The following is a 23,286-nucleotide window of genomic DNA, read 5'->3' on the forward strand; positions in this document are numbered from 1 at the left end:
TGGATGACGCTGTTCTAATCATATGGTGGATGGCGCTGTTCTAATCATGTGGTGGCTGGCGCTGTTCTAATCATGTGGTGGCTGGCGCTGTTCTAATCATATGGTGGATGGCGTTGTTCTAATCATGTGGTGGATAACGCTGTTCTAACCATAAGGTGGATGGCGCTGTTCTAATCATGTGGTGGATAACGCTGTTCTAATCATGTGGTGGGTGGCTGGTGCTGTTTTAATCATGTGGTGGATGGCGCTGTTTTAATCATGTGGTGGATGACGCTGTTTTAATCATGTAATGGATGGCGCTGTTCTAATTATGTGGTGGATGGCGCTGTTCTAATCATGTGGTGGGTGGATGACGCTGTTCTAATCATGTGGTGGGTGGCTGGTGCTGTTTTAATCATGTGGTGGGTGGCTGGTGCTGTTTTAATCATGTAATGGATGGCGCTGTTCTAATTATGTGGTGGATGGCGCTGTTCTAATCATGTGGTGGATGGATGACGCTGTTCTAATCATGTGGTGGGTGGCTGGTGCTGTTTTAATCATGTGGTGGGTGGCTGGTGCTGTTTTAATCATGTAATGGATGGCGCTGTTCTAATTATGTGGTGGATGACGCTGTTAAAAGTCTATTGTGGACAGTGGGTGGCTATGTTATAGGCGTGTGATCAAGCGGTAAATCTGGATACTACTTCATCGAAAGTTTTGAGTTTATGATACAGTTTCGAGTATGATAGAAGTCCATGAATACCCTTAGATAAGTCAGCTCGGTATAGTCCTGACCACACATTCCCCCAGTATGTAATGGTAATTGTAATATTAAGACTCTACTTCGCCTGCACCAAGAACGGTAAACGACGGTGATGAGTTGTATTTTTATTTACATAAACAGCTAACGTCTATACTTCTTATTGTATTATGTTTTTTTAAGAAATGCTCAAGACACTGACAGTAGATGACTGGTGGAACGAATTCTACTTATTGAACACGTCCGTATTCGATGTTGAGTATTATATTATCGCTGAGCAACCAGACACCATAATCAAAATCCATACACTGGACGAGGTACAAAACGTCTCGTTGACCGAAACTAGCATGGTGTTAAGGGTGAGTCTACAAGTGAATGCCTGAATGTATAAAGAGAAGAGAGAAACTAGCATAGCTTTATCGAAAAGGCAAATGTATATGTAAACTTACACGCACATATATGTAGTATACGCAGACATATATGTTTATAAATGTCAATATAAATATATGGATATACATACATATGCATATGTATATATATATATATATATATATATATATATATATATATATATATATATATATATATATATATCCGCGGGGATAGAAGAAAGTCCGACAAAATATTTAAGAAGGGATTCATCCATGCGTTACCAATCCTATATTCTTAGACTCGTGAACTTGTTTTCTAAAAGTGAGTTATTTAAATGTAAACGATGCCTGCGCTTGGATCATTAATATTGGGACACGGGTTTACCTACACTACCGCGTGAAAACCTTATGTGTACATTAATCAATCACCGAAATAATCAGGTAGAACACAATTCGGTGACCACCCATGTATCAGGGACGTAGAGGGGCGCTCTCAGGAGCACCCCCCCCCCCTCGATTAGACTACCGCATAGGGGCCACGTACGGCCCCTGGCTCCTTAAAAACTAACAGAAGCCATCGTGCCAAATAGCATCCTGTTAACAATGATGCAGATTGCGTCATTCTCAAAAGTGACACAAATGAACAGGATTTTTTTCTTTAGTACGTAAATAAGTATTTGACGTGTTTTAAACATCGGTGTCAATGATGCAATATGTTACTAATAGTCTATTATTCGAAATTAAATATGATTTTTTTAAAGAACCCTTCCCCATACTGTTCTAATGAACTCCCCAAAGTTTGATGGCAATCGGATGAACGCCGTAAAACCGCAATCGACGTTTATTTTTATATACCATATATAGAGAAAATCGCACCCTCCTGTGGCGCCGCCCTTGCGGAAATGAAAATGACTTTTTTTACAAAACCCTTCCCTGAAGTGTTCTAATCTAGTCCCTGAAGTTTGATAGCTATCAGATGAACGTTTTGAGAGCGTAATCGACTATTATTTTTTTATATACCATATATATATAGAAAACAAATCGCGCCTTACCGGGGCGCCACTACTGCGAATTTGAAAAGGTTTTTAGCGCAGAAACCTCCCCAGGAATATTCTGAACAACTTCCCAAAGTTTCACGGCGATATGATGAGAGGTGTAGTAATGCATAAAGGACACACACACATACAGACACACATACATGGTTATCGGATAACGGTGTCACACCAAAATCGACTTATTTTTATAAACCGTATAGAGAGAAAAATCGCACCCTCCCGTGGCGCCGCCCTAGCGAAATAAAAAATGATTTTTTACAGAACCCTTCTCTAGAGTTTTATAGAGTTTTATAATGAACTCCCCAAAGTTTCATGCCTATCGGATAAACGGTGTCACTTTTATTATTTTTATATACCGTAAATAGAGAAAAATCGGACCCTCCCGTGGCGCCGCACTTGCGAATTTAAAAATTATTTTTTACAGAACCCTTCCCTAGAGTGGTATATTGAACTCCCCAAAGTCTCATGGCTATCGGATGAACGATGCCAAACCAAAATCGACTATTATTTTTATATACCTTATATAGAAAAAACAAATCGCGCCGTGTCGGGGCGCCACCCCTGCGAATTTGAAATATTTTTTTTTCGCAGACACCTCCCCAGGAATATTCTCAACAACTTCCTAAGTTTCATCGTGTGAACGGTGTCACGGCAATTCACTTTTATTATTTTTATATACCGTATATAGAAAAAAACCCTCCCTCCCGTGGCGCCGCCCTTGCGAAATTAAAAATGATTTTTGTACAGAACCCTTCCCTAGAGTGTTCTTATCAACTCCCCAAAGTTTCATGCCCATCGGATGAACGGTGTGAAACCGAAATAGACTTTTATTTTTATAAACCTTATATAGAGAAAAATCGCAGCCTCCCGTGGCGCCGCCCTTGAGAAATTAAAAGTATTTTTTTACAGAACCCTTCCCTAGAGTTGTATAATGAACTCCCCAAAGTCTCATGGCTATCGGATGAACGATGTCAAACCAAAATCGACTTTTATTTTTATATACCGTATATAGAAAAAAAAAACAAATCGCGCCCTGTCGGGGCGCCACCCCTGCGAATTCGAATTTTTTTTTTCGCAGAAACCTCCCCAGGAATATTCTCAACAACTTCCCAAAGTTTCACGGCGATGTGATGAGAGGTGTAGTAATGCATAAAGGACACACAGACACACACACACACACACATACATTGCTTTATATATATATACTAGCGTACCCGTCCCCCGCGCGTTGCCGCGGGAATAGAATAAAGTCTGACGAAATATATTAGAAGGATATCACCAATGCATTACCAATCATATGTTCTTAGACGCGTCACCTTGTTTTCTAAAACTGTGTTATTTAAATGTTAACAATGCCTGCGCTTGAATAATAATTATCGGGACACGGGTTTTCCTACACTACCGCATGAAAACCTTGAGTGTATATTAATCACTCACCAAAATAATTAGTTAGAACACACTTCGGTGACCACCCATATGTCAGGGACGTAGAGGGGCACTCTCAGGAGCCCCCCCCCCCCATCCCCCGATTACACTACAGCATTGGCGCAGCGTAAGGCCCCTGGCTCCTTAAAACTAACAGGCGCCATCGTGCTCATAGGATAACCCAGCGTGCCAAATAGCATCCCTTAAACAATGATGCAGATTTCGTCATTGGCTAAAGTGACACAAATGAACAGGATTTTTTTCTTTAACACATAAAAAAATTATTTGACGTGTTTTCAACTTCAGTTTGAGTGATGCAATATGCTAGCGTTACTAATGGTCTATTATTAAATGCTCGGTCTCAATTTCGGCCTGTATCGTCTAATAATAGATGCTTATTGCATCATTCGCAAAGTGACGAAACTGTACAGTAGGTTCCTCATATTCAAGCCGTTATTTTTTCATCTTTCGCAAGGTGACGAAACTGTACAGGATTTTCTCGCGTTACAAAGTTATTTTTAGAAGGCTGTTGTAGTTTTACCGCTGAATATAGTAGTACCCCTTACTCGCTATGCAGGACGCTCGATTAACGGATGCCAAGTGCCAACTTAGTCGCTCTAAAACTCGGCGCCAAACCGTGTACTGACGAAAGTTGTACCCTATATGGCGCCGCCCGTAAGAAACTTTAATTTTCTTTTTCGCAGAAATATTCTCGGGAGTATTCTCATCTACTCCCTAAAGTTTCATGGCACTCAGATGAACCGCATCCGCGTTTTATTTTTTATATACCGTGTATAGAGAAAAAAAATCGCTCCCCCCCCGGTGGTGCGCCGCCCTTGCAATATAAAACAATATTTTTTGCAGAACCCTACCATTGAGTGATCTAATCATCTCCCCAAAGTTTCATGGTACACGGATGAACGGTGTGAAAACGAAATTTTATAAACCGTATAAAGAGTAAAATCGCAGCCGCCCGTGGCGCCGCCCTTGCGAAATTAATAAAGGTTTTTTTTTTTTAACAGAACCCTTCCCTGAATTGTTCTAATGAACTCCCCAAAAGTCTCATGGCTATCGGATAACGGTGTCACACCAAAAACGACTTATTTTTATAAAGAGAAAAATCGCACCCTCTCGTGGCGCCGCCATTGCGAAATTAAAAATGATTGTTTACAGAACCCTTCCCTAGAGTTTTATAACGAACTCCCCAAAGTCTCATGCCTATCGGATAAACGGTGTCACTGCAATTCACTTTTATTATTTTTATATACAGTAAAAAGAGAAAAATCGGACCCTCCCCTGGCGCTGCCCTTGCGAAATTAAAAATTATTTTTTTACAGAACCCTTCCCTGAATTGTTCTAATCATCTCCCTCAAAGTCTCATGGCTATCGGATAACGGTGTCACACCAAAATCGACTTTTATTATTATATACCGTATATAGAAAAAAATCGCACCCTGCCGTGGCGCCGCGCTTGCAAAATTAAAAATGATTTTTACAGAACCCTTTCCTAGAGTTTTATAATGAACTCCCCAAAGTTTCACAGCGATCGTGTGAACGGTGTCACCTCAATTCACTTTTATTATTTTTATATACCGCATAAAGAGAAAAAACAAATCGCGCCCTGCCGGGGCGCCACCCCTGCAAATTTGAAAATGTTTTTAGCGCAGAAATCTCCCCAGTAATATTCTCTACATGTTCCCAAAGTTTCATGGCGATCGTGTGAACAGTGTCAACGCAATTCACTTTTATTTTTTTTATATACCTATTATAGAGAAAAATCGCACCCTCCCGTGGCGCCGCCCTTGCGAAATTAAAAATTATTTTTTTACATAACCCTTTCCTAGATTGTTATAACGAACTCCCCAAAGTTTCATGTCTATCGGATGAACAGTGTAAAAACAAAATAGACTTTTATTTTTATATACCGTATATAGAGAAAAAACAAATCGCGCCCTGCCGGGGCGCCACCCCTGCGAATTTGAATTTTTTTTTTTCGCAGAAACCTCCCCAGGAATATTCTCAACAACTTCCCAAAGTTTCACGGCGATGTGATGAGAGGTGTAGTAATGCATAAAGGACACACACACACACACAAACATACATTGCTTTTTATATATATAGATTATTTTTTTATATACCTATTATAGAGAAAAATCGCACCCCCCTGTGGCGCCGCCCTTGCAAAATTAATTATTATTTTTTTTACAGAACCCTTCCTCAGAGTGTCCTAATCAACACCCCAAAGTTTCAAGCCTATCGTGTGAACGGTGTCAACGCAATTAACTTTTATTTTTTTTATATACCTATTATAGAGAAAAATCGCACCCTCCCGTGGCGCCGCCCTTGCGAAATTAAAAATTATTTTTTTTACATAACCCTTTCCTAGATTGTTATAACGAACTCCCCAAAGTTTCATGTCTATCGGATGAACAGTGTGAAAACAAAATAGACTTATATTTTTATATACCGTATATATAGAAAAAACAAATCGCGCCCTGCCGGGGCGCCACCCCTGCGAATTTGAAATTTTTTTTTTCGCAGAAACCTCCCCAGGAATATTCTCAACAACTTCCCAAAGTTTCACGGCGATGTGATGAGAGGTGTAGTAATGCATAAAGGACACACACACACACACGCAAACATACATTGCTTTATATATATATATATATATATATATATATATATATATATATATTATATATATATATATATATATATATATATATATATATATATATATATATATATATATATAAGTTGCTGGGCTTGTCTACACCGAAACTATCGTCCTCTGCCTTATGATTAATTCTCTGTTTTTTTGTTTCAGCTAACGGGGTCGGACCTTAGAAAAACCACCATAAAAGTCCAATCCGACACTCCATTCATGGCATACTGTATCATCGGACCTACAGAAAGCTACACCAGAATGGCACTGTATATTTACAACTTATACATTATATTGTGAGTTCCTCGTGTGTTCATAAACTGCGAAAGTGTAGCCATCTATAATAATAGTTTCGCTGTCTGTGTATCTATCTATCTATCTGTCTGACAAGAACGCTTTAGAGAAAACACAAGCAATTTAAAAACTTTCACAGTGAAACGGAAACGAAATATGACGTCATTTAGTAGAAAATAATATCAAGCCGGAGAGTGCACACAGTAATATGACGTCATTGATTCTCGAGTAAACATTGAATAAAAAGGCAATTTTGTCTAATCTAAGTGGTTTGCGTTAAGAGTTTCTTTCATACAATTCTTCGTGTAGGGGCGAAGCCCCACCCCCGCGTAAGAACGTCTGAGCACCCCCCCCCCCCCTCCCCAACTCAAAAGAAATTTCTTCATCGATACTCTATAATAAAATTACCGCCTAATTAATGTGTCTAATCTAAAAAGTGGTTTTCTTGCCATTTCTTTAATGCAATTCTTCGGGTAGTGGCTAAGCGCGACACCAGTGTTTCTTTTAGACTTTTTCCTCCCCGGAAGGGGGAACTTTTTCTAATCTATAAAGTGTTTAGCGTGCATTTTTGTTTTTCAAGCATCTCTTCCGGTAGGGACGAAGCCCCGCCCTGATTCTTCCTTTAGTTTGTATGATCTACAAATGCGATCAGTGTTTCTTTCAGACTTTTTCCTCCCCGGAGAGGGGTGGGGGTACATGAAATTTTCGAGGGCGGGGGTAGAATTTTCTGGGAGGGGGCGGACACTGGAAAAAGTATATAATTATATTTCGTTGAATGGGACGGTAGACATGTGTTGGAGTGTGTGTGTGTGGGGGGGGGGGGGGAGGGGGCGGAGCCCCCTCCTCCCAAGTAGAGTTGCCTGAAATAAACTCTAAATGCGACTTTTGTCATGAATGAGATTAGGTGCATGGTTTAGGGATATGCATATGACTTTATTTTGTATAAATTAAAGTACCGAGATAATAGACAGCACTATCAAACTAGCGCCCGTTGTATCCTTCCTCAACGGGCCATTTTTCTCGTTAATGTATAATATTGGCACTGCAAAATTATTTTTTGTTAGTAATGTGTCTAATCCCACAATTGTTAAGTCTGATAGTGTTTTGAAAAGTAAGAGACCTAAGTTTTATGGTGTCATTTTATTCATATAACCATCCGCAAAAGAAAATAAAATTCGTCAAATGAATAAACAAACAAGAGAAAAAAGAATAAAAGAGTAAAAAATAACAACTGTTTATTTACCTTTACGCTATAAATATGCCAATATTGTAGTCCAGTTATATAGTAGTTTGTTTGAATTATAAATTAAATCATGTATGAATTGTTGATGTGCAAGTCTTAATGGCTACCGTATTTCTTTTAAAGAGTACCAAAAAACAGTGACGTCAGACATTTCTTGCTTCTAACGTCAAATATGTTGGGTCAAATCCAGATCGAAGATGAAATCATCCCGTAGGTCTTTGTGTTGTGTTGAATACGATGGTTGAACTTGGGGTTTATATTGGTGCACGTTTCGTAATTATCTAGTGACTACTGTCACGGGTTGAGGATCAGAATGTTAAATATGATTTTTTTTTAACTTGAGGTGGCAGCTGGTTCATGGGTGCCAGGTTATATGTAGTTAAGTAAAGTTCCCTTTCAAATCTGACGGTTTGTAGTGCAGGTAAAGTAGAGTTCACTTGTTTCAGTGACCCCGACATATGAAAGGACAATGTGGTCAGCGCTATACACAGCAGCTTTTTACTTGCACTTGTGTCTGAACTCAGGGAAGGTCTACTGACTTGAACTCGAACTCGAGACTTACGGGTTAGCAGTCCAGCTCTCTACAGCTAGGCCACTCCGTCCACTATATATATATATTATATATATATATATATATATATATATATATATATATATATATATATATATATATATATATATATATATATATATATATATATATATATATATATATGTTACGAGTCCCCGAGTCTATCCTGCCGACAACGCCAAATGTAACGAGTCTCTGGCTACCCTGCCGACAACGCCAAATGTGACCTTCCCGAGTCTAACCACTCATTCCACACAACATTGACCACAGCATAGATACTCGAAGATGCAGGTTCATTATTGATCCTTTTATTACATGAATCAAAGAATGTTTCACAATAATATAATGAATCAAGAGAGATGTTTCACAATAATAGTCTGAATCAACGGACCCCCAACAGTCCTCACTAGGCTTCATCTAACTGAATACACATGTCTAACGTCCTTCTTAACACAATACGGCTAACCCGTTCAATAACCAACTGCCACACAGACTGACTGATCGAAAGCGAGCGAGAGAGAGAGACTCTGAGTCTGCGAGCTCAGCCGTCGCCTTCCTTATTTATCCCCTTCATATCCGTAATCATATTCGGTCCTATCATACTCGTAATCGTAATCGTTGCATTACGCCGCTTCTGTTGTACAGTCCGATTTAATAAGCCATCTGCATCCTGTCACATCAAAGTTGACAGACCGTCTTTCGTAACGCTTCCCGAGATACTACGCCCTGGCTTTCTGATCGTTATCAGCCACCACCTGTGTTATTACATCAGTCGTGTCAAAGTTGACAGCGCTGTACCGCTTTCTTATGTCTGGTAACTTCCCCTAGTTACATATATATATATATATATATATATATATATATATATATATATATATATATATATATATATATATATATATATATATATATATGGCACACAGCGCATTGATTTAAAAAAAGTAAACCTATAAGTCTTTTTTCATTTTAATTCTGGTTAGGGTAGTAAATTTGTGACTTTTTTTTAGGATTTGTTTAGACGTTTTAACGATATGCGGTGATTTGGTTATTGGGATCAATAATCATACTTACACAAAATATGTCACACATATATATACAATATACACAATATATATAAACAATATACACAAGCACCCAACCCCATATACATATATATATATATATATATATATATATATATATATATATATATATATATATATATATATATATATATATATATATATATATATATTTATATATATATATATATATAAATATATCATAAACGTTGCTTTTATAGAGAGAGCGATTGGTTGGAAAGAAATCCGCTCGGCCCACACCATGAAACAGGATTAGTAGACGTTTCGAACATGTCTGATACCATGTATGTTCGTGCTGGCGCTGACTCAATGTTATTCATCTGCTTCGTCCTAGGCCTAGCCCACCCGCCTCAAGGGTTCTACATTTTCCCAGCTGACACGACGAAAATCAAACTAGAGGTAATCGACTATTATCTCTAACATTGGCGCTCACACATGGGGGGGGGGGTATGGCGCAGTTGGGTGGGGGTACCCACACGACGAAATCAAAAGTAGAGGTAATCGACTAGTATCTCTAACATTGGCGCTCACACTTGGGGGAGGGGGGTATGGCGCAGTTGGGTGGGGGTACCCACACGACGAAAACAAAAGTAGAGGTAATCGACTAGTATCTTTATCATTGGCGCTCACACATGGGGGAGGGGGGTATGGCGCAGTTGGGTGGGGGTACACACACGACGAAAATCAAAGTAGAGGTAATCGACTAGTATCTTTATCATTGGCGCTCACACATGGGGGGGGGGGTATGGCGCAGTTGGGTGGGGGTACCCACACGACGAAAATCAAAGTAGAGGTAATCGACTATTATCTCTATCATTGGCGCTCACACTTGGGGGGGGGGTAAGCGCGGCTGGGTGGGGGTACCCACACGACGAAAACAAAAGTAAAGGTAATCGACCAGTATCTCTATCATTGGCGCTCACACATGGGGGGGGGGTATGGGTGGGGGTACCCACACGACGAAAATCAAAGTAGAGGTAATCGACCAGTATCTTTATCATTGGCGCTCACACATGTGGGGGGGGGGTATGGCGCAGTTGGGTGGGGGTACCCACACGACGAAAATCAAAGTAGAGGTAATCGACTATTATCTCTATCATTGGCGCTCACACTTGGGGGGGGGTAAGCGCGGCTGGGTGGGGGTACCCACACGACGAAAACAAAAGTAAAGGTAATCGACCAGTATCTCTATCATTGGCGCTCACACATGGGGGGGGTATGGCGCAGTTGGGTGGGGGTACCCACACGACGAAAACAAAAGTAGAGGTAATCGACTAGTATCTTTATCATTGGCGCTCACACATGGGGGGGGGGTATGGGTGGGGGTACCCACACGACGAAAACAAAAGTAGAGGTAATCAACCAGTATCTTTATCATTGGCGCTCACACATGGGGGGGGGTATGGCGCAGTTGGGTGGGGGTACCCACACGACGAAAACAAAAGTAGAGGTAATCGACCAGTATCTCTATCATTGGCGCTCACACATGGGGGGGGGGGTATGGCGCAGTTGGATGGGGGTACCCACACGACGAAAACAAAAGTAGAGGTAGTCGACCAGTATCTTTATCATTGGCGCTCACACTTGGGGGGGGGGGGGTATGGCGCAGTTGGGTGGGGGTACCCACACGACGAAAACCCAAGTAGAGGTAATCGACTAGTATCTTTATCATTGGCGCTCACACTTGGGGGGGGGGGTATGGCGCAGTTGGGTGGGGGTACCCACACGACGAAAACAAAAGTAGAGGTAATCGACTAGTATCTTTATCATTGGCGCTCACACATGTGGGGGGGGGGGGGGTATGGCGCAGTTGGGTGGGGGTACCCACACGACGAAAACAAAAGTAGAGGTAATCGACTAGTATCTCTATCATTGGCGCTCACACATGTGGGGGGGGGGGGTATGGCGCAGTTGGGTGGGGGTACCCACACGACGAAAACAAAAGTAGAGGTAATCGACTAGTATCTCTATCATTGGCGCTCACACATGTGGGGGGGGGGGTATGGCGCAGTTGGGTGGGGGTACCCACACGACGAAAACAAAAGTAGAGGTAGTCGACTAGTATCTCTATCATTAGCGCTCACACTTGGGGAGTATGTCGCAGTTGGGTGTGGGTACCCACACGACGAAAACAAAAGTAGAGGTAATCGACTAGTATCTCTATCATTGGCGCTCACACTTGGGGGGGGGTATGGCGCAGTTGGGTGGGGGTACCCACACGACGAAAACAAAAGTAGAGGTAATCGACCAGTATCTCTATCATTGGCGCTCACACATGTGGGGGGGGGGGTATGACGCAGTTGGGTGGGGGTACCCACACGACGAAAACAAAAGTAGAGGTAATCGACTAGTATCTTTATCATTGGCGCTCACACATGGGGGGGGGGGGGGGTATGGCGCAGTTGGGTGGGGGTACCCACACGACGAAAACAAAAGTAGAGGTAATCGACTAGTATCTCTATCATTGGCGCTCACACATGTGGGGGGGGGTATGGCGCAGTTGGGTGGGGGTACCCACACGACGAAAACAAAAGTAGAGGTAATCGACTAGTATCTCTATCATTGGCGCTCACACATGTGGGGGGGGGGGGGGTATGACGCAGTTGGGTGGGGGTACCCACACGACGAAAACAAAAGTAGAGGTAGTCGACCAGTACTAAATAGCGGTCGGCTCGTAGTATATGATCCATTATCAATTGACTGCTATATTTATTCAGAAATACATAATTTTAACAATTTTCTGATAGTTTTGTTTTTAAAATTGTATTTGCTTACTTATAATTGTTATTTGAATGGTGGGCAGGATGTTATCTCCGGTCAGTTAATTACCATCAATTCACATCCCCGCCACCATTCTACACAAAACTACAATATCCTTTCAATTCAAATCTGTATAAAAGCTCCGCCTAAAAAACTATATCTCGATAGTTATTCATATGTTTTCTCTGTATCCGTGTATGTATACCTGTATCCCTGTATACTTGTGTACTTGTATCATTGTGTACTTGTATGCTTGTGTACTTGTATCCCTGTATCCCTGTATACCTGTATACCTGTATAACTGTATCCCTGTATCCTTGTGTACTTGTATCCCTGTATCCCTGTATACCTGTATACCTGTATCCCTGTATACTTGTGTACTGGTATCATTGTGTACTTGTATCCTTGTGTACTTGTATCCCTGTATCCCTGTATACCTGTATCCCTGTATACTTGTGTACTTGTATCCTTGTATACTTGTATCCTTGTATACCTGTATCCCCGTATCCTTGTATACCTGTATACCTGTATCCTTGTATACCTCTCACCTGCTCTCTATCTCTAACTAAAACTGAATCCACCAAACTTTCTCTGTATTCGTTTTTATCTATATATCTCTCCCTGAACCCCTATTCCTATAATCCCTAACCTTAACCCTTATCCGTAACTAATCACTCTCTCTCTCTCTGAATGTCCCAGAGGTATTATCCTAAACCATAGTTCGGCACTTTAAAAGATTAATAATGTATTCAACATAGATGGATCTAGAAGAATTATTGAAGACAAAACAAACGGCGGCCTCGGAAGTTTTATTTGAAGCATCCGATTACCAGTTCGGTAAGATCAGACATAATTATCGAATTGACTTGATTATCTTTAGTCAAAAAGAACCCCCATACATACCACACAAAAACAGTACCGTCCCACACACGACCCAGAATGAGGTCCCTCCCACACGTACCAGAATGAGGTCCCACACACCTCCCAGAATGAGGTCCCTCCCACACACGTCATTTTCACCCGCAACCATAGAAACATCTAACGTGAACACGTTTCCATCATACTAAACTGTGATTAAAGACTTCCCAAACGAAAAAAGTGTCCAATTTAAAAAAAAAAAAAAAAAAAAAAAAAAAAAATAACAGTAAAAAAAAACATTATCGAAACTGTTTTCTTAATTTTCTAATGCCAGAATGCCCGTCTGGCTTCTACGGCCCCGAATGCATGACAACATGTAATTGTGGCGATGAGTTTTGCAACAGAGATGGGTCCTGCTACTCTGCTAGCTGTAGACGGGGAAGCTTTGGCCCCCGATGCCTGCTTGGTGAGTAGAACAATGATTCTCAAATAGAAGCCAGTGCAACAACAGAATAAACCGAGAGTAATCTCCCCTAAACTTTCTCAATATTCTTATATATTATATACTTTTAATAAACCGGGAGTGATCTCCCCTAAACTTTCTCGAATATTCTTATATAAAACAAGAGGGGATGGGAACTCGGGCTATAGACATGATTTTTAATCCATTTTAAATACTTAAAGTTTTAAAAATAGAATAAAGTCTCGTAGACAAAAGAGTTGCACTCCAAGTGAACGCTAAATAAAAAAAGTGCATAATAGTGCGCAATATTATTAGTACTTTAAAAATTTACATTAGTTTTTTGAGAAATCGGAAGTAGCGTGAATTACTACTTCCGGTCAACGGAAATTACTCAAAATTTAAGAGAAGGTAGAGAATTAGATCTTTTACTTACATGTGAAATTTCATTTATCTTTCTGAAATAGTACTCAAGTTATAGGCTTTTGAAAAATTCAAAGTAGAAAAAGTACCACTTCCGGTTGTCGGAAATCGCTCAAAAGTTGATACGGATCTCCGATTTTGATAAAATACTTATATATGAAATTTCATCAACCTAGCTGTAACGGTACTCAAGTAATCGTGTTTACACACAGACACACAGACACACAGACACACAGACACACAGACACACACACAGACATACGGACAAGATTGCAAAATTATGTTTTTCCGTATCAGTGAGGTGTAAAACGTCGAGATTTGTAAAAATCTCGATTTTTTTTTTTTTTTGCACGATTACAATACTTTCTCTGTACTTCGTATATACGAGAAAGTAAATAAACCGGGAGTGATCTCCCCTAAACTTTCTCGAATATTCTTATATAAAATAACAGGGGATGGGAACTCGGGCTATAGACATGATTTTTAATCCATTTTAAATACTTAAAGTTTTAAAAATAGAATAAAATCTCGTAGACAAATTAATTGCACACCAAGTGAACGCGAATAAAAAAGCGCATAATAGTGCGCAATATTATTAGTACTTTTAAAATTTACATTAGTTTTTTGAGAAATCGGAAGTAGCGTAAATAAGTACTTCCGGTCAACGAAAAATTCTCAAAATTTGACAGAAGGTAGAGAACTAGATCTTTTACTTACATATCAAATTTCATCTATCTATCTGAAATAGTACTCAAGTTATAGGCTTTTGAAAAATTCAAAGTAGAAAAAGTACCACTTCCGGTTATCCGAAATCGCTCAAAAGTTGATACGGATCTACGATTTTGATAAAATACTTGTATATGAAATTTCATCAACCTAGCTGTAACGGTACTCAAGTTATCGTGTTTACACACGGACACACACACACACACACACACACACAGACACACAGACATACGGACAAGATTGCAAAATTATGTTTTTCCGTATCAGTGAGATGTAAAACATCGAGATTTGCAAAAATCTCGATTTTTTTTTTTTTTGCACGATTACAAGACTTTCTCTATACTTCGTATATACGAGAAAGTAAAAACGAATGTAAATTTTTAAAGTACAAATAATATTGCGCACTATTATGCACTTTTTTATTTAGCGTTCACTTGGTGTGCAATTCTTTTGTCTACGAGATTCCATTCTATTATAAAAAGTTTAAGTAATTAAAAATGGATTACAAATATTGTTTAAGTCCTGAGTTGCCATTTTTCGTAGTTTTATATTAGAATATTTGAGAAAGTTTAGGGGAGATCACTCCCGGTTTATTTTTTTGCACGATTACAAGACTTTCTCTATACTTCGTAAAAATCAGATTACAATAGGGTTTAAAAGTAGTTCACCGACTTTCGTTTTTCGCTCTCGCCTGCTAGTATTTTTCAAACCAAATGTGAATACTTTTTAATAAATCGGTAAAAAATAAATTCATAAAAACTTACTTTCACTACTGTTAAGTTATTTAAAATGATAAAATTTTGATGACAGACTACAAGATCTAGACTAGCTTAAAGTAAAATATATCCTACCTTAAAATATGTTTTTAGCGCAATTTCCTTACAGGAATTGCGATTATTAACTCGTCATTTCTGGATGGAAGTGTGTCCGCAGCTTTAAGTCGTCTTTAAGTCATATCTCCGCCTCAACGAAGCAATATCGAGGACTAGTTCCAAAAGCAAATATGTTAAGCAAGTTCCGAAGATGATTGTGGGCCAAAAAAATTCCCGGAATTCCTTCCTGGATTTCCCGGAAAAGCCAAAAAAAAACTCGAACAAATGCAGTTTTTGGCCCATATCTCGGCAACCAGACCACTTAGCGACTTGAACATTTACCAATCGATTCCTGCCATAACTTAGAACAATATTGCCGAAGAAAGTTTTCAAAAATATCCTTTTGTTCGGTCACAAAAAATTAATTAAGGAAATTGCGCTTAAATTGTCACTAGACTTTTTATTAACTTGTTTTTTAAAGAACATACAGATTTTTATTGTTTCATTGAATCCGTAACAAGTTGTTCTAAAAGTTGTTACTAATGTATATTATTAATAGCCTAAGCCTATTATTACTTACATTCATTCCGGTATTAGTAAAAGGAATACTAATTGTTGCATTGTGTGTACATTTGACATTTAAAAACTTAAAGCAATGCATATAAACAAATAGTTAATAGACGTGAATTGTAATCAATGGGAATCATGTTTACACCAAATAAATTAGGACGAAAATGATTATCTCTCCATGGATAACAAAGATTTATATAAATTATGGCGTAGTATAATGTTTGGTGAAAAATTATTGGACAAGGATAATATCTACATTGAGATGGAATTAAGCATTTTTAGAGGTAGAAAATCACAGATTTGTGGAAAAAGGAAAATTGTTGGCTTTAATATGGCTATATAAGTATCGTTAACATGCAATCACCAAAATTATATTGCTTGAGATTTACTTACTTAGCTGTTTGTGATTTATTAATCGCGTCTGTGTTTTCCTATTCAATTGCTGTCAGTTGATGCATGTCAATTAAGATATAAATATAATTACAAGATATAATTACAAAATTCTCTAAACAGAAGACATCTCAGTATACGCGCTAAACTCTACACCCCATGAATTGTTTGATGGGGATCCTGCGACCTGCGTCACTCCGAGTGATAATCGGATCGACGTGGAGTTGTTTGATGTGTTCCACACGTCATCGGTGACTGTGGTTCTTAAAACATCAGGTAACTCTCTACACCAAATGGCTTGTGATTTTATTCGTAGCTCTCTGCACCAAATAGTTTATGATTTTATTCGTAGCTCTCTACACCAAATAGTTTATGATTTTATTCGTAGCTCTCTACACCAAATAGTTTATGATTTTATTCGTAGCTCTCTACACCAAATGGCTTGTGATTTTATTCGTAGCTCTCTACACCAAATAGTTTATGATTTTATTCTTAGCTCTCTACACCAAATAGTTTATGATTTTATTCGTAGCTCTCTACACCAAATGGCTTGTGATATTATTCGTAGCTCTCTACACCAAATAGTTTATGATTTTATTCGTAACTCTCTACACCAAATAGTTTGTGATTTTATTCGAAACTCTCTACACCAAATGGTTTGTGATTTTATTCGTAACTCTCTACACCAAATGGTTTATTTTATTCCAATGGTTTGTGATTTTATTCGTAGCTCTCTACAACAAATAGTTTGTGATTTTATTCTATTCGTAGCGCTCTACACCAAATGGTTTGTTATTTTATTCCAATGGTTTGTGATTTTATTCGTAGCTCTCTACACGAAATGGTTTTGTGATTTTATTCGTAACTCTCTACACCAAATGGTTTTGTGATTTTAGTTGTAACTCTCTACACCAAATGGTTTTTGATTTTATTGGTAACTCCCTACATCAAATGGTTTGTGATTTTATTCGTAGCTCTCTGTAATTTTTTTTCGCAACCCTGTACCATAAATAGTGTGTGATTTTATTTGTAACTCTCTACATCAAATGGTTTGTTTTTTTAAATTTTATTCGTAAATCGCTATACCAATTTGTTTGTGATTTTTTTTGTTACCTCTCTACACCACTTTGCTTGTGAGTGTATTCGTAGCTCTGTACATCAAACACCAGGCAATTCTTTCCATCTAAATTGTGTTCTGATCAGTGGCGGAACTAGAAAAAAAGGGCCACCCCGCAAAAAATTGGTTAGCCCCCCCCCCCCCTCTTCCATATATATAGGCCTATATATGTATATATATTTATATATAGATATATGAATACATACACACACACACACACACACACACACACATATATATATATATATATATATATATATATATATATATATATATATATATATAGAGTCCGTACCTGTAAGCTCATTTGAGGTGCTACTGGAGAATAAAACAGATTCGTACCAAGCTATTTTAAAAACAACCATAGACACTGATACTGCTGTGGACCTTGTTTTCGCGGATTTAAAAGCATTCAAGAAAATGACTGTCTCGTTGAAACAGCAACTCCAAATCTGTTCGTTTCACATTTCTGGAGGTAAAGTACTAGTATTCGTTCTTCCTCTAACAAAAAAAAAAACAACTCGTAAATCACATTACAAATTTAATTCAATCGAAACTGTGCTACATATGTAAATGACATTGTATCCAGTTTTTATTTTTATTTTTTTTTTTATTTTGTACTCCTATAGGTATTAATTTTCTGCGAAAAATAGACCCCAATTTTGCAGTTGTGTCTTTCCCTATGGAAGATATAACAGTAAACGAGGAGTATTTAAAGGCGGTGACTGACGGGGATCGATATAAAACATGCATAGGTGCCACTGGCAGCACTAGGTTTGGATTGCAAACAAAAGACATGATTCCAAAACTGTTCTACAAAGTTGCTATCTATACAGGTACACACTGGTTTTTTTTGTGTTTTTTTTTTAATGGCTTTTTGTGTTAGAATTTGTACAAAGTTGCTATCTATACAGGTAGACATTGGTTTTTTTTTTGTTTGTGTTTTTTTTTTCCAAATGGCTTTTTGTGTTAGAATCTGTTAGAGATATGTCAAAGTCTGTGGGATGGCGAGACCAAGCGGTAGAGCGCTAGACTGCTGACCCGCAAGTCTCGAGTTTGAATCCGGGGTTCAAGTAAGTAGAACGTCAGTAGTCTAGAGCGAGCTATTACTTTCCTTAACTTACATTAGGGAAAGTAAAGACTGTTGGGCATAGTGATGACCACACTATTTCTTCATAAACGTTAGGCTATTGAATCATGAAATGAACTTCATCCCCTTCAACGGGAAAAGCTGCTCATGATAAGAATAAGATGCTACGTAATAATTTGTATTAATATTGCTTACTGAGCAGAGGCGTAGCGAGGGGAGGGGGGGGGGCGGGGCGTGTGAACCACACCGGGTGACACCATTTAGGGGGGGTGAGGCAAAAAATAGCTAAATTTATAGAGAAAAATGATATTTTTTTCCACTTAATTAAGTGATTAATTCGAGTGTTAAATAGTCTTGTGAGAGATGCCAATCGTAAGTTTGAGGGGGTGGGTGCAAATCGAAAATTGAAAGTTTGTCCCCGGGAAGGGTCGATACGCCTCTGTGGGGTGGCACCAGTAAGTGACGCAGACATGTTTAGATTGGATTGAGAAATCTGAAACAATCGTTAGATTTGCATAATATTTTTTTTGCGAGTGAAGTTAAAGATTTTTGGAAAAGTGATAGTTTTCACAAATTTTCGTAGTTTTCAAGGCAACCAGAACTGTTAGCGGTAACTCGATAACAATGTCGTCTATAGTTTTAACATTTCAATGTATTAAACACCCTAAAAACATGATAAAAATGTTTGTTTGTTTCCGTGATGTCTAGCCAAAATTAACTTGACTTTGTTCAATTTTTTTTGGCTTACTTGTGACACATGCAGCATTAAAAAGAACTGTGTAAAACAAATAATAATACCTTAGAGCTTACTTTTCAAATTAGAATACCTATTATCTTTAAAAAAAAAATGTTTTTTTTTTTAAATTTCAGATAACGAAACAGCATTCGAACTGATATACAAAACAGAGACTAATTTCGATTACAAGGTTAATCTGGTGGTAAAACCGAAACGAGCGGGCATCATTCAACTCAACCGACTTGTTATATTCCTAACCCTCCAAACAAAATCCACTCAATTTTCAATTTGCGAAATTGAGATTTATACAGGTAATAATACCACGTTCTTTAGTAAGAATAGGCATGAACAGAGGCATCCAACCCCCCCCCCCCCCCACGAAGAAAGTCTACCGCCCCCACCCCACACCGACGGAACTGATTGGGATTTTATATAGATAACATATACTTTTACCCATGTCCCCCACGAAGAAAGTCTACCGCCCCCTTCCCCTACCCACCCTGACCGAACGAAATGGAATTTATATAAATAACATACTTTACCAATGTCCGCCCCTCTCCCTCCATTCCCCATCCCCCCCCCCGGAAAAAAAGTCTGGAAGAAACACTTGACTTCAAACAGGCGTTATTAATTTAGTTTTTTTTCTGCTTTCGATAAAACGCTCTACTATTTTTTTTATTTTTGTGTGTTTATTGATACCAAATACAACTCTAATAGTTAAATACTTATTACGCGTTGCGTCTGTTTAGATATCGCAGCATTTGATTCTGAACTCAGCAAAAGCGACACGTCTAAAGATGAGATATCAGATTCGCCGTTTCTGTACATCGGGGTGGCAGTCTTCTTCGTTGTATTGGTTGTCGCTTTCGTGTGTTACAGGAAGCGATCGACTAGACGAGGTGAGAGCAGCGCGTCAATATGGAGGGTTTTCTATAGAGTTAGCACGTCAATATGTAAGGTTTTCTGTAGAGTTAGGCGGTCAATATGTAAGGTTTTCTATAGATTTAGCACGTCAATATGTAAGGTTTTCTATAGAGTTAGCACGTCAATATGTAAGGTTTTCTGTAGAATTAGCACGTCAATATGTAAGGTTTTCTATAGAGTTAGCACGTCAATATGTAAGGTTTTCTGTAGCAGTTAGCCCGTCAATATGTAAGGTTTTCTGTAGCAGTTAGCCGTAAATATTTGGTTTTCTGTAGCAGTTAGCCGTAAATATTTGGTTTTCTGTAGCAGTTAGCCGTAAATATTTGGTTTTCTATAGATTTAGAACGTCAATATGTAAGGTTTTCTATAGATTTAGCACGTCAATATGTAAGTTTTTCTGTAGCAGTTAGCCGTAAATATTTGGTTTCCTGTAGCAGTTAGCCCGTCAATATGTAAGGTTTTCTATAGAGTTAGAACGTCAATATGTATGGTTTTCTGTAGCAGTTAGCCCGTCAATATGTAAGGTTTTCTATAGAGTTAGAACGTCAATATGTAAGGTTTTCAATAGCAGTTAGCACGTCAATATGTAAGGTTTTCTGTAGCAGTTAGCCGTAAATATTTGGTTTTCTATAGATTTAGCACGTCAATATGTAAGGTTTTCTGTAGCAGTTAGCCGTAAATATTTGGTTTTCTGTAGCAGTTAGCCCGTCAATATGGATGGTTTTTATGGCAGTTGGCACATCAATATGTAAGGTTATTTAATAACAGTTACCACATCAATATGTAAGGTTATTTAATAACAGTCAGCACGTCAATATGTAATTGTACCTTGTGATAGTATTGAAAATTGGCATAAAGTGCATTTTTTATATAGTTATTTTTCAACATACCACTATGTACTTAATGTATTAAAATTTTTAAAAATAATTGTTTCAGATTAGATAATACTAACTCAACACGTTAAGTTGTTTAGTTTCACATGTGATTTAAGTCATTGATCGTAAAATCCATAGTGAATGAAACACAAACAATGCACGATTCTTCTTAACGCATTATTTCTACGAGCATTCATGAATTACTCTATACAGCAGTTAAAAAAGTTATTTTTCATTTCACACAAAACAATATTTTAAATTCTTAGATTTAAAAAAACACAACAAATCCAGTGTTTAATTTCCATTACACTTTTTGTACTCCTCAGATTATGTCGACGAATAAGATCCTAACGTTCATATTGGGCTAGACACTTCAAGTTCACTTTTCATTTCACCACCAACATCCGCCATACTCGTCTTCATCCAATATTGAGTTTTGTTTTACTGCACCTAAAGTAGCATTAATTCTGTTCATCATGCTATTAACGCGTTGTGCAATATGCGACCCTGTGTATTCAATGCTAACTTTATGCAGCTTTAAATTGGGTAGAATAATTTACTGAATAAAATGCCGTTACATGTGTTATTATTAAAAAAATGATTTGTTTTTGCACTTGAAATAATTTTGAAGTCAGCGTCTTCTATTTTAATTTTGGTTTATAGAGAGCTTATTTCGCATAAAAACAATTTTGAAGCGTTAACAATATCTCGATCAGCTTCTGCAGAAGGTATTTGATGTTACCAAAGTTATAGACGCAAAAACTGAACAGATGGTGATAGAATATACGCTCTATAGTCCCCCATGTTAATTTTTTAAAATAAGCTGACTTAATAAAATATATTAACACGAATTTTTGCACTAAAACTTTTCGTTGTTAAAGTATGCCTATAGAAGTATTGCTTTTCATCATGATAACATTATAGTAATAATATAGCAGTTGATGATACACCATTTGAAGCGCATTTTGTAAATTCATTTGTCGTACCTTGTCTTTTCTAAGATTTTCTAATAATTTGACATAAATAAAAGTACCTTTTAGAAAAATAAAACTCGTCTAACATTGACATTCTAAACTGAAATTTGTATATTTTAAAAATTGCTCTTTTGTTATTAAAATTAATATTAATTCAACTGTGTACAAAAACGTATATATATATATATATATATATATATATATATATATATATATATATATATATATATATATATATATATATATATATATATATAGATGGTCCTCGCTTTTGTCATTTGTTTTTCTGCTTTAAGTTTTCTTTGACCTTTCTTGTTTTCTTTGCCCCATTTCTATGTTAAAACAATGTATACTACTATGACTTTAAATGTAGTGTAAAAGTGGTTTATTAGATTATTGTTTTTGTTTAAACAAATGCTCAAGTATATAGCAGTACCACTAACGTAAACACTATTTGCATCGGTAATTTACAGAGCGAAAAATGTAACAAAAGTCTAAACATATCATTTATTTTTTTTATTTGGCAACCAACTTGAGTTCAAATAACATCTTCATCTTCCGCCAATTCTTCTGAAATGAAATTTAAAATATATTTTGTTAAATACTCTAGCCATTGCAATGCTACATTATCTTAACAATTAAGAAAAACAGCATATTATTTTCAAATCTCTACATTTGTATATGACGGGTTTGGTTGATGCTGCAATATTTAATGTTGGCGGAAATTATATGTTCAAGTCCCGCATACAAGTTAACAATCGCTTGGATCTGTTGTATTAATCAAACATATTGTCGACGGTTAGGAATATTGGCTGTTAAATGGGAGTGAAAAGGGTTCCGCCAGGGAAAGACATGTTTTCTTGATATCGAACACCTAAATCTTTATACCTAGCATGCTCACAATCTATAATTAGCAGAGTATCAATCTACATCAACACTATTCCTTCTAATTTAGTTTTAGTACTTCCAACGGCGTGGCCTAGCGGTAGATTGCTTGGACTCGAAATTCACTAGTTCGAATCCAGGTTCAAGTTAGAAGAACTTCCCGGATTCCACCTAGCTCTGATGGGTACCTGACTCAAGTAAGGGAAAGTAAGGGTGGCTGGGTATAGTGCTGACCACATTA

At 37.8% G+C, this 23,286-nt stretch overlaps 1 protein-coding gene across 1 annotated transcript; it reads left to right on the forward strand.

Annotated features, from left to right (window-relative positions):
* Positions 1-995: 995 nt before the first annotated feature.
* On the forward strand, positions 996-22,231 carry LOC131939364 (uncharacterized). The gene is made up of 12 exons (XM_059297653.1): positions 996-1,098; positions 6,418-6,551; positions 7,916-8,002; positions 9,646-9,844; positions 12,964-13,042; positions 13,398-13,529; positions 16,568-16,720; positions 17,848-18,036; positions 18,191-18,397; positions 19,522-19,698; positions 20,137-20,286; positions 21,513-22,231. Exons 1-12 carry the CDS (start codon positions 1,087-1,089, stop codon positions 21,527-21,529), a joined length of 1,536 nt encoding a protein of 511 aa, XP_059153636.1. The 5' UTR covers positions 996-1,086; the 3' UTR covers positions 21,530-22,231.
* The last annotated feature ends 1,055 nt before the right edge of the window (positions 22,232-23,286 follow it).

This window comes from Physella acuta, unplaced genomic scaffold (genome assembly GCF_028476545.2).
Source record: "Physella acuta isolate Inbredline_101_S28 unplaced genomic scaffold, ASM2847654v3 ptg000276l, whole genome shotgun sequence".
NCBI lineage: Eukaryota > Metazoa > Mollusca > Gastropoda > Physidae > Physella > Physella acuta.